Source organism: Miscanthus floridulus, chromosome 17 (genome assembly GCF_019320115.1).
Source record: "Miscanthus floridulus cultivar M001 chromosome 17, ASM1932011v1, whole genome shotgun sequence".
NCBI lineage: Eukaryota > Viridiplantae > Streptophyta > Magnoliopsida > Poales > Poaceae > Miscanthus > Miscanthus floridulus.
This window is the reverse complement of record NC_089596.1, coordinates 31695285-31710122: the sequence shown is the minus strand read 5'-3', so window position 1 is coordinate 31710122 and position 14838 is coordinate 31695285. Positions and strand designations below refer to the sequence as shown.

Genomic DNA, 14838 nt, shown 5'->3' with positions numbered 1-14838 from the left:
AAAAAAGAGGAGAAACAACAATTACTCCTATGTTACAACAAAAGCACCATCTAAAGGACCCAGCTTTTACAAATATATTGAATTAAGCATTGCCTTCAACAAATAATCAGCACGAGAAGGCTCGAGAAAGTAAGGCAGTGCAAAGGAACAGATCAGTTATATACTAGCACAGAGTAGTGATGACAAATTACTCCTATGTTCCAAGATAAACACTGCTATCATTTAAATAGCAAACCTCTTGTTCCCTCTTTTTGGTTGATCTTCGAAGAAATGTCCTGTATACAGCTTCCAACTTCTCCAGGGGCTTCGCTTTTCTGACAAGGAAAAACCAAATATAAGAAACGTCATCCATTCACATGAATTAATCAAGTATTAAAACCAATGCACAACTAACCATAACCAAAGAGGTAAGAAGAAACCATGATAAGTAAAACAATTCCGAGTGTTGTTATCATTCACAAGAAGATAGTGGAATAACTAGTCAAAGGAGTGTCATATCTTAAAGAATAGGAACTCGAAGACTCCAAGAAACTTTTAGCATTTTACGTTTGCTAACTAGAAACTAAAAGGAACTATTTGTTTGTAATTCGTGAGCATGTATCAAATTAGAAGTGATCATGGAAAACTAAGTACCCTGCTAGATATCTTCATGGGTGCCCGATTCAAGTTAATACAAATAAAAACAACAAAGAAGGCAAACTGATTCAGTATAACATCAGCCTCATTGTTTGTACTATCCTTGACTCTTGTTCTGTACGAAAATCAAACACAGGAGAAATATGTTTTTCCCAAGGATATGTACCCACCCCATGTCATTATAGGGCAAAATTTTTGGATGGAATAGATAGTATAACAGCATGATCTACGGAGCAATTTCAAATTGAAGAGCTTTATATGAACAAACAAGTTTTGGCCTCGTGGAAATCTCACCTAGCTATACCAAGGTCAAAGATCTCATTAGTTTTCCTCAACTTGTTCTTTGACTCCATCAACGATGCGTAAGCCATGTAGTAGATGGCATGGCCCTGCCCAATTTGGTTGGCCTCCAGGAACCTGTATATCACCTCTGCATCAGCACAATTCCCAGCCTGCAAACAGAACACGATCAGCAGTGGAATGATATGTGAGATGCCTCCACTGCACAGACGAAAGCTACAGGAAAAAAATCAAGCTGGCATCGCACGACTCACGTATTCCAGCCACACTTTGAGGAAGCGGAGGTCATCCTTGTAGCGCTCGTCGTGCCATAAGGTCCGCACCGGCCGCGCCGGATCTCACCGGTTGGGAGCGGGAGGGGAGGGGCCGCGCCGGGGAAGAAGGTAGGGGAGGGGGCGGCACTGGCCGCCGGATCTCGCCAGTGGGGAGCGGGAGGGGAGGGGCCGCGCTGGGGAAGAAGGTAGGGGAGGGGGGGAGAGGGAGGGGGCGGCACCGGCCGCCGGATCTCGCCGGTGGGGAGCGGGAGGGGAGGGGCCGCGCCGGGGAAGAAGGTAGGGGAGGGGGGGAGAGGGAGGGGGCGGCACCGGCCGCCGGATCTCCGGGGAACGCCGGCCGCGCCGGATCTCGGGAAGAAGGTACCGCGCCGAGGAAGAAGGGGAGGGAGGGGAGGGGCGGGATCCGACGGAGGATGGGCGGGTGCGGGTGCGGGTGCAGGAGGAGGGTAGGGGAGTGTGGGGGGCTGGGGAGGGGAGGGGAGGGTGCGGCGGGAAAGAAGAAGGGGAGTGTGCGTGCGTGAGGAGCCGAGCGGGCGAGTCTGCGGTGGGTTAGGGTTATGACTTCTTTGTTTTTTCCGTGCGTGTGTACCTTTTTTCCTGTGCATTTTAAAATAACCGACAGAATAAGTTTTATTTTTCTGTGGGTGTTGATTTTTTCCGTGTATGTATTGTCACGCACAGAAAAATCATACAATTATTCTGTGGGTTTTCGTATTTTTCTGTTGGGGTATTTTGAAACCCACAGAAAAAATTATGATTTGGCGAATACTTCCCTTATTTGTGCCAATGAAGGGACTAAAACTTGACAAGAGTCATAATTGAAATTTCACATTGTGTCAGATACTCAGATTTATGTTTTTGACATTACCATGAATTGCATTTTCTCATAAGGTCATTTTGCAATTCGAAAAGCAGCAATTCCAAAAGCAGGCGACCTTGCGAAATCTTATACTCTTATAAAGCAAAACCCCACTAGCAATTTCTCTTGACATGCAAGGTATCCACCTCAGCAATCCACTATCACTTGCAATTAAAGTTCACTAGCACAAGCAATTATGATATCCACGTTAGCAAGACACATCATCCATTAACATATATTTTGTTGTCCACATCAACGTGCCACGCTATCCACTAACATTAGTTTATAATAATTAATTGTAACACCCTAAAATTTGCGTTTCTTCAAATAGAGTTAAATTCATTTAATTATGAATTTTTGTGTACATTTAAACCTAGGGAAAATAATAATCTTTATTGAAATTAAAATTCATCATAAGTTTTGCAACATGGTTGTGCATTCATGCTGTTGCATAGTATTTCTTTTGTATTGTGTGGTTTGAAATTAAACTTCAAATTGTTTCAAATGGATTTGAAAATGCATTTGAAAAACACTTGTGATAAAAAGAAAAGGGTATTCCTCTCCTCTATTTCTTTGGCCCAGCCGGCCTGCTCCCTTCCCCGCGGCCCGTTTCTCTTTTTCCCGCAAAGCCCAGCGGCGTCATCGTTTCCCTCTCCCGCGTGGGCTGCTGTGCCACGGTCTAGCAGCGCCGTCCCGCAGGCCCATCTCGCGCCCCGGCCCAAGCCAAGCCACGTCGTAGGCCGATCTTCCTGGCCCAGGCCGAAGCCGCCCGCGTTCTTCCTCTCTCACTATGTCTGCTAGGCGGGCCCCGCTCGTCAGCGCAGCTCGTCTTCCTCCCGTCGCAGCGTTGGACATCACCGGTCGAGTCCGCTATCGCCCCATTCCCCCTCCGTCTTGCGTGCGCTCCAAGCCAGTGCGGCCCCATAAATAGCAAGCCCAGGTGTCATGCCTCTTTCCCTGAACCGCCGCGCCCCAGAGCTCCCTCGCCGTCGCAAACCTAGATCACCGCTGATGCCGTCCATCCCGCCGTGCCCTGCGCCATCCCTGAGCCATCTCCGTCCATGCCAAGTGCCGAGGTGACATCACTGTTCCCTCCTCTTTCTTTCTAAGTAGATTCCATGGGAAACCGAGGTTTCGAGCCCTTTTTCCCATTTCGCCAGCGAGCTCCCGCCGTCGTCAATGGCAGCCACCACGTCGGAGCCCTGTTCCGGCCAGGTGAAGCACCCCAACCCGCCTGAGCCATCCATATCCGAATCAACGCTCCAGATCACGTACCCTTTCGATCTGTGTAACCGGTCCACCCGCACAGTGTGACTAGGTCCACCAGCGCAGTCTGCACCCGGTCTATCGCCGGTGTTTGCACTCTAGCCAGCCACGCCCTGCCACGTGTCGCCACACCAGCGCTAGTGTCAGCAGCGACCCGATCAATACGGTCAGCAGGGCCTTTTTGCCAATAAAACCCTTCGGTTTCTATCTAATAAACCCACAATTCACTCTCTTTCAAAAATAATTCAAAGCAAGTCCTTTTTCTTCTATTTTTATCCCTGTACTTTACAGTATTAGAACCCGCCGCCCAACAAAGGCAGTTTTATAGGTTAGACCATGTTTATAATCAAAATTACATATAGGACCATTTTAAAAACTACAAAACTGCCACTACCTTCTGTAGGCCATAAAATCTCCGTTTTAACTCCGATTTGACCCGTTCAACTTGTGTTAGGTTCGTAATTTCATAATCTACATGTTCATACTACTGTTAAGTATGTTTTCAACTTTTAAAATTTCAGGGTTAGATTTAATCTATTATTTTACTAAAGGAAATCTTATTTAATTCACAATTTCTTCGTTTTGGCTCTGGATTTTGTGATCGTCGTGTCTGTGTGATCGTAGCAAGACGTAGCTTTGTTTTACAAACTTTTCATCTTGATTTTATGATGATTGGTATACTGTTCTAATCTATAGCTTTTGTTTGCTATGCATGATTGTATGGATGCCTTTGTGATGCTGTTTGATCTCGAGTAGATAGTGAGTTTTGTGTTGGTGATATGGAGCAATGCTTTGAAGATCAAGACTAATAACGATACATTGAATTAAGGCAAGTATAATATGAGGCTCCTTGTTACCTATTCACTTTAATGCAATCTCAATTCATATGCATATGTTAATGAAACGCTTGGAGTCTACTTGCCTTGATATTGATTATCCTGTCCTTGATTTACCTATGGGTTTTGCATGTGGGTAGTATGCTCAGTTTGCTCCAACTAATATGATTAAAGAATACAATTAAAGATATATGCAACATGGTATTAAAAGATGCTTTTTAGCAACATGGAACCAAGGGGGCTAGAGCATTGGGCCTTATCTGATGGTGCTCTAGTTTCTCTCCATAAGGACTCATCTTTAAGTGACAACCCAGGACTTACAGTATAACCATGAGGACCACATGGCTCTGGTCTTAGTCCAGTACCTTGCTCTTTCTAGTTTGTAGCAGTTTACCGAAAGGGCAAGAGGGGCATACTAGGCTGGGTATGGGCCTCATCCCCAGGGTGTGTACTATGCTGTGTGTATCAGTGCCACTTTTGGAGATGACTCCATAACACTTAGGAGATGGAATCCTTAGCGGCTGCTCCTTATTAGAACGACTGGGGAAAAACTTCGTAGTGTACCATGCCTGCTCACCTTAGAAGTGTTTTGGGAGTAATTAATCCGGGCATATGGGCAACACGACTCATGGTGAAAGTGTACAACCTCTACAGAGTGTAAAACTAGTATATCAGCCGAGCTCACGGTCACGAGCGGCCTGGATCCTTACTGAATAGTTGGTTACTTGGATGGTTTGGGTTATGATTAAAATTGCTGATATCTCTAATTATTCATATTTGGGAGGCTAAGCATAACTTAGCAACTTATGATTAATAATAAAATATGACCAACTAAAAGTGTTTACCGCAGTTCAGCCGTGTCAAGCCTTTTGAGCCTGCATCCCCTCATGTTATGCTTGCTAAGCGGTAGTAGCTTACGCTTGTTTTATTTCAATACTTTGGTAAAATCCCGGATGGGTACCAGATGGAGGTTCTTTAGTGGAGTTTTCTAAGAGGTGTTAGGCTTGTGATCAACAAGTTGAGGATTCCTGTGGTATTGGAGGCTTCGCCCGAATAATAGAGTTATAGCATATACTATAAAGTAAGATTATGTCTTTTGTAACAAATATTTATGCGCTATGTAATAAATGCATTGTCTTTGATATTACCCATTCATTTGTAGCTATATGTGTGAATTAAATTCCTGGGCACACATGTGGTGTGTATCTGGTTTTGTCCTTAAAACCAGGTGCTACATTAATCTCTTCCTAAGAATTGTATGAATAGTTAAATTTCATTTCAAATCAGTAATTCCCGCAGCAATGCGTGGGGTGTTCTTCTAGTATTATCTATCAATGAGCCATTTCCAGAAATGGCTAGATAGTCTGTTACTGTTAATCACGTTAACAAAGGTGGCAATACACTATGAGTTCTTATTTTTAAGATAAACTTCGTAGAAACATAACTTTTTTGAATTTGATTTTGTTTGGTATATTTCTTTTTCAACGATAACCTTCAAATGGTTTCTGAATCGGATTATGGTTTGAGAGATATTATGTTTTAAAATTTTAAATTATGAAAAGATTATATGCATTCATATGTCACATGTGTTAGGTGGGTTTGTGGAGTGCGGAATTCGAATAACTACTCTCTGTCCCTAACTAAATTAACTTAGTTGTCCTAAGTCAAACTATTTTAAGTTTAAGTAAATTTATAGAAAAGAGCACACGTATATTTATGACACCAAATTAGTATTACTGGATACATAATGAAATATATTTTCATAATCCATTTATTTGGTGTCATAGATGTTGTTACCTTTTTCTATAAAGTTGGCCAAATTTAAGAAAGTTTAACTTAAGGTAGTTCTAAAAATTGATTTATTTTGGGACCGAGGGAGTTAGCTAGCGCCAGCGCAATTGCATTATTACAGATAGAGGTTGTAGTTGCTTTTATTTGGTGGGAGAGATGTTGTTTGGTTTGGCGCGAGGGATCCTATCAGGTGTGTTCGTAGAGGATATGCACGGTGCTAATGTTTGCTGTACGCGCATATAGAATAATCACACCATCAAAACGCTGACTACATGCTAATCATGCACCATTCTTTACTCTTTCTTTGAATATATATCTACTGGTAACTTTTTTCCTGAAGAATGGGCGGTATCTAGCGGAAGATGCAACCAAGGACATCTTTAGCTAGTGAGTCATAAACATTTAGTTAGACAAGTCAAGTGAGACGTAAATCAAGAGACAAACAAGCAAATTAAGTCTCTTTACACGTATACATGTATTATAAATATCCTTAGCAGAAAAATCTTATAATATATTTAAATTTGAGTACATTTGATTATTTGATTAATGATATATTATCTACCTAATGTGATACATTAATTTAATTAGCTAAATAGGTCAAGTGAGACAACATCATACATGCATATGCATATAATAGAAATACGATTATAGGTGGAGTGGCATTCTCGATAATATTTTAGGAAATCGTATTGAAAATTGTATGATTATGCATATGTTGCATCAATTTACGGTAAGATAATATTTTTTTAGCTTATTACTAACAAACCAGCTAGGCTGCAAATTTTACAGAGATTCCTATTTTTTCACCGTCTAATCTCTATCGATGAATAGAGATCACGGTAAGATTTTATTATGAAATGCTTTGGTTTTCATAAGCTACCGGTACCAGGTGTTTACTTTGGTGATAGGCTAAGTCTTTGCTCATAATAATGAGATGGAACTATTTAGGCCAACTAATCCTTTCACGTAGACAATGCTATTGTTTTTTTTTATTTTGGGAATAATTCAGCAGAAGACATTATTAAAAAAAAACAGCAGAAGAGGTGATCCATTCCATTCGATCACCAGCCATCGCCCACATCATAAGCACCTTCTGGCTCTCTGGCCAGGCGTCATCTGCAATTCTGCATCCGCATCTGACTGCCGGCAATTGTCGCCTACAACGTGAGGACAATGCGGAACTACTAGCTATACCAAGTTACAAACCCTTCAAGAAATGAGGTGCTGATCAATTACTCGACGGGTGTCATTTTCGCGTCCAAACGATGTGAAGGCTACTAGGCTAGCAGTGTGTCAAACTTTTCTCAATCTGAATGTGCGTGCTGTTTCAGTATTATCCCGGGCCGTTGCTAACTCCTATATACAGTCAATCAGAGAAGAGACTGGAAGAATGGAAGGATCCATACGACAGCGAAAAATAAATGGTAAGGCGGCGCGTCAGCATCAACATCCACATCTATATATACAAGAGTATCCATGTGCTAACTCTCAAAAAGCACGTTTTGCTGTATCTATCCAATAAGTTTTGCTGCGTGGATGTTAAGATTCCCTGAAATTTCCTACTAGATTAGTAGATTTATGGTAGTTCGCTGAATTAAAATGTACATATATTTATTTATGGTGGATAGCTGAATTAATCCTTTTATATGAAGCGACAAAAGTAGCGTAAGCGACAGAGATGTTATACACATGACCCCATTACTAGGGTTTGTTCTAGATCGAGTAGTAGAACATGTAAATAGTGGACAGTATACTATTTTGTCTCACTTAGCAAGCGTGCTCCACATTCGAGAGGCGTTGACTGTGAGAATATATACGCCACCGCGCCACCAGACACTAACAGTTGTTGAACATTATTAGTTTGATGATCTCCCCAGAGTCGTGTACTTGGTCACTGGAACTAATAAAAAGCACCATACTTGTTCAGTTATATATATACTAGTACTTCCCACTACGACGACTAAGACTAGTTAACACAAATTCATATATACTCATCAGTTGTCCTCCTCTCCTTTAATTTATAGGTAGCTGAACTCTGTGCCATGACATGAGCAACCCAGTAGCTTGTAAAGGCATGCATTCATTCCGTGAATGCACTGTTAAACAATCTACTGCCACCTTGTGTGAACACAGTAAGGGGAAGGCGGCGTCGAAAAAGCCCCCTGCTGTGATACTGTAGCCGCTGCAGGTGTAGACGTCGAACTGCTCACCTGCAGCACTGTAGGCACATGCAGTGGCCGGTGCAGAGTCAGCCATGTATGTTATCTAGTCACTGTTACAGCATGTGCGCTGTACAAGAAATAGATGGATAGATTTGTATAAATAGACTACCACGGCAACTCAGTAAAGAGAGTTCAGATTTGCCATCTCACAGACAGGGCTTCGGCCAACGATGGTGTCTTGTATTGTGCGTGCATGCTCTGTTTTCCCTTCTTCTTCTAGCTCAAGCCATAGTGTGTGGAGACGGACAAAACTTGTTCGTGGTCGGCACGGCTAGTGGGTGCTCGGCAACACTAGCTGGTGCTCGGCAAGACTGGTGAGTGGTTCTCTCACCTGAGCCGGTGATCATATGGGCCAACAAGTGGTATCAGAGCCGTACAAGCGCCGTCGCCAGACTAACCGCTGGCGATGACGGGCGGTTCGGAGATGGGCGACAGCAGTGGCACTGCTGTGGCTACCCAGCCATGACCGAAGGTCGTTCGCACGGTGCGGGAGGTCAGCGGCACCAGTTGGCCGACGCTGACTCACACCAACTATGGAGAGTGGTCGGTGACCATGAAGGTCAAGCTCAGAGCCCGACAGCTCTGGAATGCTGTTGACAAGGGCACCGACATTGAAGAAGATGATGTGTCAGCGCTGGAGGCTATCCTCGCTGCTATACCGGTGGAGTACAGGGAGGCATTGGGGACAAAGAACTCGGCTAAGGAGGCGTGGGAGGCTATTGCGGCGATGCGCGTTGGTTCCGACTGTGCAAAGAAGGCGGTGACCCAGCTTCTGAAGCAGGAGTACGCCAACCTCAAGTTCAAGGATGGTGAAATGGTGGAGGACTTCTCCCTCCACCCGTAGACGCTCATCAGCAAGCTGAAGAGCCATGGCATCACCATCGACGAAGAGGAGGCGGTCTCCAAGTACCTCCACTTCGTGCCGGCAAAGTACATCCAGATCGCTCTCTCTATAGAGACGATGCTGGACTTGTCCACCCTCACCATTGAGGATGTGATAGGCCGTCTATGGGCGGTGGACGAGCGCTTAGAGCAGGCAACAGCAACGAAGGACAGCGGGAAACTCCTGCTGACGGAAGAGGAGTGGGCTGCTCTGAGGAACTCCGGGAAGGCAGCCTCCTCCAGCCGCGGTGGCGATGGCAAGCATCGCGGTAAGGCTTCTTCGGAGAAGAAGCAGGTCAACCCCAATGCCTGCCAGTGTTGCGGGAAGATGGGCCATTGGGCACGGGAGTGCCCAAATCGCAAGCAGGAGAAGAAGGCTTAGTCTCACCTGGCGCAAGCCGATGATTAGGATGAGGCCACTATCCAGATGGCAACATTCTGTACACTGCACGACATCGAGGCCGAGGAGAAGACTGAGGCGACGACGGTGAAATGACTTGGGAAGGCCCTGAAAACTGTCAACCTCGACGAACCACGCGCCCAAGTTCACCTCGGATGTGTGGGCGCCGACCAGGAGCAACAGTGGTATCTGGACTCTAGCGCCAGTAACCACATGACGGGCTCTAGGGCATCCTTCTTCGAGCTCGACAGCGATGTTACTGGTACGGTGAAGTTTGGTGACGGCTCAAGGGTGGCTACGGCACCATTATCTTCAGATGCCAGAACGGGGAGCACTACGCGCTAACGGATGTATATTACATCCCGCAGTTGCATCTAGCATCATCAGCCTTGGTCAGCTGGATGAGCGCGGTAGCAAGGTACTGATCAAGGACGGAGTCCTTAGGATCAGGGACCAGGAGCAGCGACTTCTTGCCAAGGTGAAGAGGTCCCTGAACCGGTTGTACCTGCTCGACCTGAAGATAGAGCAGCCGGTATGCTTGGCAGCAAGGCACTCTGAGGAACCGTGGATGTGGCATGCCCGGTTCGGACATCTCAACTTTGACGCGCTTGGTCGGCTGGAGAAGATGGTCCGAGGGCTACCCCACATCAATCACAGAGGCGAGCTGTGCGACGGCTGCCTGGCTGGGAAGCAGAGGAGGCTACCTTTCCCAAAGGCGGTCAAGTATCGCGCGAAAGACGCTCTCGAGCTTGTTCACAGCGACCTCTGCGGACCGATCACACCTACTACAAATGGTGGTCGGTGGTACTTCCTCCTGCTTGTGGATGATTGCAGTCGCTACATGTAGCTGCAACTCCTGACGAGCAAGGACAATGCGGCGGTGGCGATCAAGAAGTTCAAGATGTGCGTGGAGGCCGGAGCGGCAAGAAGCTCCGCGTGCTGAGAACTGATCGCGGCGGCGAATTCACTTCGGTGGAGTTTGCTATGTACTGCATAGATTAGGGTGTGGGGCAACACCACACCACACCGTACTCGCCACAACAGAATGGCGTGGTGGAGAGATGAAACCTAATGGTGGTCGGCATGGCCTGATCCATGATGAAGGCCAAAGGCATGCTGGCAAGGTTTTGGGGTGAGGCAGTGACCACGGCGGTGTTCATCCTCAACCGATCTCCGACCAAAGCCCTAACAGGCAAGACGCCGTTCGAAGCTTGGTATGGGCGCAAGCCAAGCGTGTCCTTCCTCCGAACATTTGGCTGCATCGGCCATGTCAGGAAGACAAAGCCGAACCTCACCAAGCTGGAGGATAGGAGCACACCCATGGTGTTCCTAGGCTACGCGAAGGGTACCAAGGCATACCGCCTCTACGACCCACATGGAGACAAGGTGCTTGTCTCGCACGACGTCATGTTCGACGAGGAGGCGGCTTGGGACTAGAGCAGACCGAGCACGGGGGAAGCTGACAGCTTCACCAACACCTTCATCGTCGAACACTTGGTCATCCACGGTGGTGGAGATGCTAGGGAAGAGGTGCCGAGCACTCCAGGAGGAGTGCCGAGCACTCTGGTGGTAGAGCCGAGCACTCCTGGGGCAGTGCCGAGCACTTTGGGAGGGATGCCGAGCACTCCGGGAGGAATGCCGAGCACTTCTGGAGGGATGCCGAGCACGCTAGGAGTGGTGCCGGGAGGTTCTACAGTGGTGGCGACCACTCCAGGACAAGTGTCGAGGACTCCCGTGGCAGAGCCAAGACGTCTTACAGTGGTGTCGATCACTCCAAGACTGAGGCAGGGCACTCCTACAGTGTGGCCGAACACTACAGGAGTTATGACGAAATGTCTAGAAGTAGTGCCGAGCACTCAAGGTGCTATGCCAAGCACTCCGGCGGAACAGGGAACTCCATCGACGCCGATCGAGTTTGCCTCACCTCCAAGTGACATCACTGAGTTCATGGACGCCTTCCACGAAGGTGAGGAGGTGCGGTTCCGTAGGCTGGACGACATTGTCGGTGGCATAGGTCCCTTAGGTTTGGTGGGTAGGTTGCTCAATGACGCAGAGCTGCTACTCGTCAGTGCTGAGGAACCACCCACGTTTGTGCTTGCCGAGCGCGATGGAAACTAGCGACGAGCGATGCTGGAGGAGATGAAGGCGATCGAGGAAAACGAGACTTTCCAGCTCGTCGATCCACCTTCAGGATGTCGTCCGATCAGGCTAAAGTGGGTGTACAAGGTCAAGCGGGACGAGCTCGGTGCCATTGTCAAGCACAAGGCACGCCTCGTCGCCCGAGGCTTTATTCAACGCGAGGGCATAGACTTCGAGGAGGTCTTTGCGCCAGTAGCGTGCATGGAGTCGGTCCGTTTGCTACTTGCTTTGGTAGCAGCAAAGGACTAGCATGTCCATCACTTGGACGTTAAATCGGTCTTCCTCAACGGCGAGCTAGCGGAAACGGTCTTTGTCAGGCAACCTCCAGGTTTCGTCGTCAAGGGAGAGGAGCACAGGGTGCTCCGACTGCGCAAGGCGCTCTATGGGCTACGGCAGGCCCCTCGAGCATGGAACGCCAAGCTTGACGCCACGCTAGGCGAACTTGGGTTTCAAAGGTGCGCAACCAAGCACGCGCTCTACATGTGGCAACGGGGGAAGGAGGAGCTCGTCGTCAACGTGTATGTAGATGACTTAATCATCACTGGCGCACGCACGGAGGATATCAACAGCTTTAAGCGTGAGATGGCAGCTCTTTTTCGAATGAGCGATCTCGGCGCACTCTCCTACTACCTCGGCATCGAGGTGAGATAGGGGAAGGAGGAACTCACGCTCGGTCAGAGCACGTATGCCTCCAAGCTATTGGAGAGGAGCGGCATGGCTGAATGTAAGTCATGCGTGACTCTGATGGAGGAGCGGCTGAAGCTAACGAAGGCCAGTACCACAGCGAAGGTGGATACAACACTCTACCGGAGCATCGTCGGCGGTCTACGCTACCTAGTCCACATGAGGCCGGACATTGCGTTCGCCGTGGGCCACGTCAGTCGCTTCATGAAGGATCCCAGAGAGGATCACTGGGCTGCGGTGAAGCAGCTACTGTGCTACGTCAAGGGGACTGTGGATCATGGGATCATCTTCCCAAGGAACGGCGGGAGTAGCCTACAACTCACTGTGTTCAGTGATGCAGACATGGCGGGGGACATCGACGGGCAATGGAGCACCTCTGGCGTGCTCGTCTTCCTCGGGTCGGCCCCAATTTCATGGTTGTCGCTGAAGCAAAAGGTGGTGGCGCTATTTACGTGCGAGGCAGAGTACGTAGCGGCGGCCATAGCGGCGTGCCAAATTGTGTGGCTACGCCAGCTGCTGGGCGAGCTGACCGGTGTGGAAGCTCACCCACCAGCACTGATGGTGGACAACCAGCCCGTCATCGCCCCCGCGAAGAATCCGGTTCTGCACGACTGGAGTAAACACATCGACGTGAAGTTCCACTTCCTTAGGGATAGTGTCGATGGAGGGCAGATCGTCATCGAGTTCGTCGAAACTGGTCGGCAACTCACTGACGTCCTCACCAAGCTGCTCAGACGTCTTCGACTCACGGAGCTGAAGGAGATGATCGGCATGGAGGGGTTACAAGGATTAGCAGTAGGATTAGGGAAAGACTGTTAGATAATCTACTGCTACCTTGTGTGAACACAGCAAGGGGAAGGCGCCGCCGAAAAAGCCCCCTGCTGTGATACTGTAGCCGCTGCAGGTGCAGGCGCCGAACTGGTCACCTGCAGCACTGTAGGCACATGCAGTGGCCGGCGCAGAGTCAGCCCTGTATGTTATCTAGTCACTGTTACAGCATGTGCGCTGTATTAGGACTAGATGGATAGAGTTGTATAAATAGACTACCACGGCAACTCAGTAAAGAGAGCTCGGATTTGCCATCTCACAGACAGGGCTTCGGCCAACGCTGGTGTCTTGTATTGTGCGTGCATGCTCTGTTCTCCCTTCTTCTTCTAGCTCAAGACATAGTGTGTGGAGATGGACAACGCTTGTTCGTGGTCGGCACTGCTAATGGATGCTCGGCAACCCTAGCGGATGCTCGGTAAGACTGGTGAGTGATTCTCTCACCTGAGCCGATGATCCTGTGGGCCAACATGCACTAGTTACTTCCGCACCATCTTCTTCCCTTGGTTCCTACATCTCGGTGCCCACGAAAGGCGCGTGTTGGTCCTTGGCATGGCGGCGCCGAGCAAGGGAGCCACAAGGAAGAGCCTGATCTCAAGAACCCTGGAGCGGTGCAAGTCTGGGCTGAAGCTGAACCAGATCGGCACTGCCGGACGGGCGCGGTCGTCGCCGGCGGTCGCCGGGTGCTTCCCGGTGTACGTGGGTCCCGAGCGGGTGCGCTTCGTGGTGCGCGCGGAGTACGCCTCCCACCCTCTCTTCCGCCGCCTCCTCGACGACGCCGAGCACGAGTACGGGCACATGGCCCGGGGCCCGCTTGCGCTGCCGTGCGACGTCGATGCGTTCCTCGACGTCCTGTGGCACATGGAACACGGCGATCGCGGTGGAGACGAAGATGAGGTCCGCACGGCCGTGTCGTCGTCGCCAATCTGCGGCTTGTGCGGAGCTTCAGTAAGACCCGCGCCGCGGGATACAGGATGATGAACCCAAGGTCTTCCCCGGTGGTTGCTAGGATCGGTGAGCACAGAGAAACTCTGCATGCGCGAACTCGATCATACAGTTAGGTATGTACCGATGCATGGTCTTGTATATATGATGCTAATCATGGTTTACACGACGAGAAAACCACGAGGGCAATCGATCATCGATTCATCGTGTATATAATGATGATCATATCGCTTCGTGTCAATTACCAGGCTTTAAAATTAATAGTTTTCATAAAAAACGAGATCTTTTGTTTTGGAGAGAGAAAAAGTATGACAAACATAATAATACTCGCAACTCTATAGCTGTAAAATGAGTTCATACCCATTTCCATTACTGAATAACGAAAATACAACTCTATAGCTGTAAAATGAGTTCATACCCATTTCCATTACTGAATAACGAAAATACAGCAAGAGCACAGAGCCAACAAGAATAGCACAGAAAGAAAAGCAAACAGTTTAACTACTGCCAAACACCCAAGTTGGAACTACACTCAGCTCGCGACCAACTAACACCCACAAAAGGCCACACAGCAGTACGATCATTCTTCTTGACTTCAGATGGAAGGGGCTGGATCAGCGTCACCATCTCTCCCAGCATCTTGGATGAAGTTAGTCCTCACAGCAGCACCAACTAACACCCACAAAAGGCCACACAGTAGTTTGATTTCAATCTTAAGCATGGCATTGACACCTTTAATCAGCATCTTCTTCTCATCTTCAGAAAATAGACCTGCCCA

At 48.2% G+C, this 14838-nt stretch overlaps 2 protein-coding genes and 1 long non-coding RNA gene across 3 annotated transcripts; 2 read left to right on the top strand and 1 right to left on the bottom strand.

Moving 5' to 3' along the window:
• Positions 1-235: 235 nt before the first annotated feature.
• LOC136517764 (uncharacterized) lies at positions 236-1259 on the bottom strand. The gene is made up of 3 exons (XR_010774337.1): positions 1191-1259; positions 931-1088; positions 236-314 (listed from the first exon to the last, which is right to left on the bottom strand). It is a non-coding gene; the product is annotated as an uncharacterized lncRNA (long non-coding RNA).
• Positions 1260-8738: 7479 nt separating this feature from the next.
• On the top strand, positions 8739-9449 carry LOC136515497 (uncharacterized). The gene is made up of 2 exons (XM_066509068.1): positions 8739-8994; positions 9142-9449. Exons 1-2 carry the CDS (start codon positions 8739-8741, stop codon positions 9447-9449), a joined length of 564 nt encoding a protein of 187 aa, XP_066365165.1.
• A 4218-nt stretch (positions 9450-13667) lies between these two features.
• Positions 13668-14093, top strand: LOC136515495 (protein SMALL AUXIN UP-REGULATED RNA 12-like). Its single transcript, XM_066509067.1, has one exon. It carries the CDS (start codon positions 13668-13670, stop codon positions 14091-14093), a length of 426 nt encoding a protein of 141 aa, XP_066365164.1.
• The last annotated feature ends 745 nt before the right edge of the window (positions 14094-14838 follow it).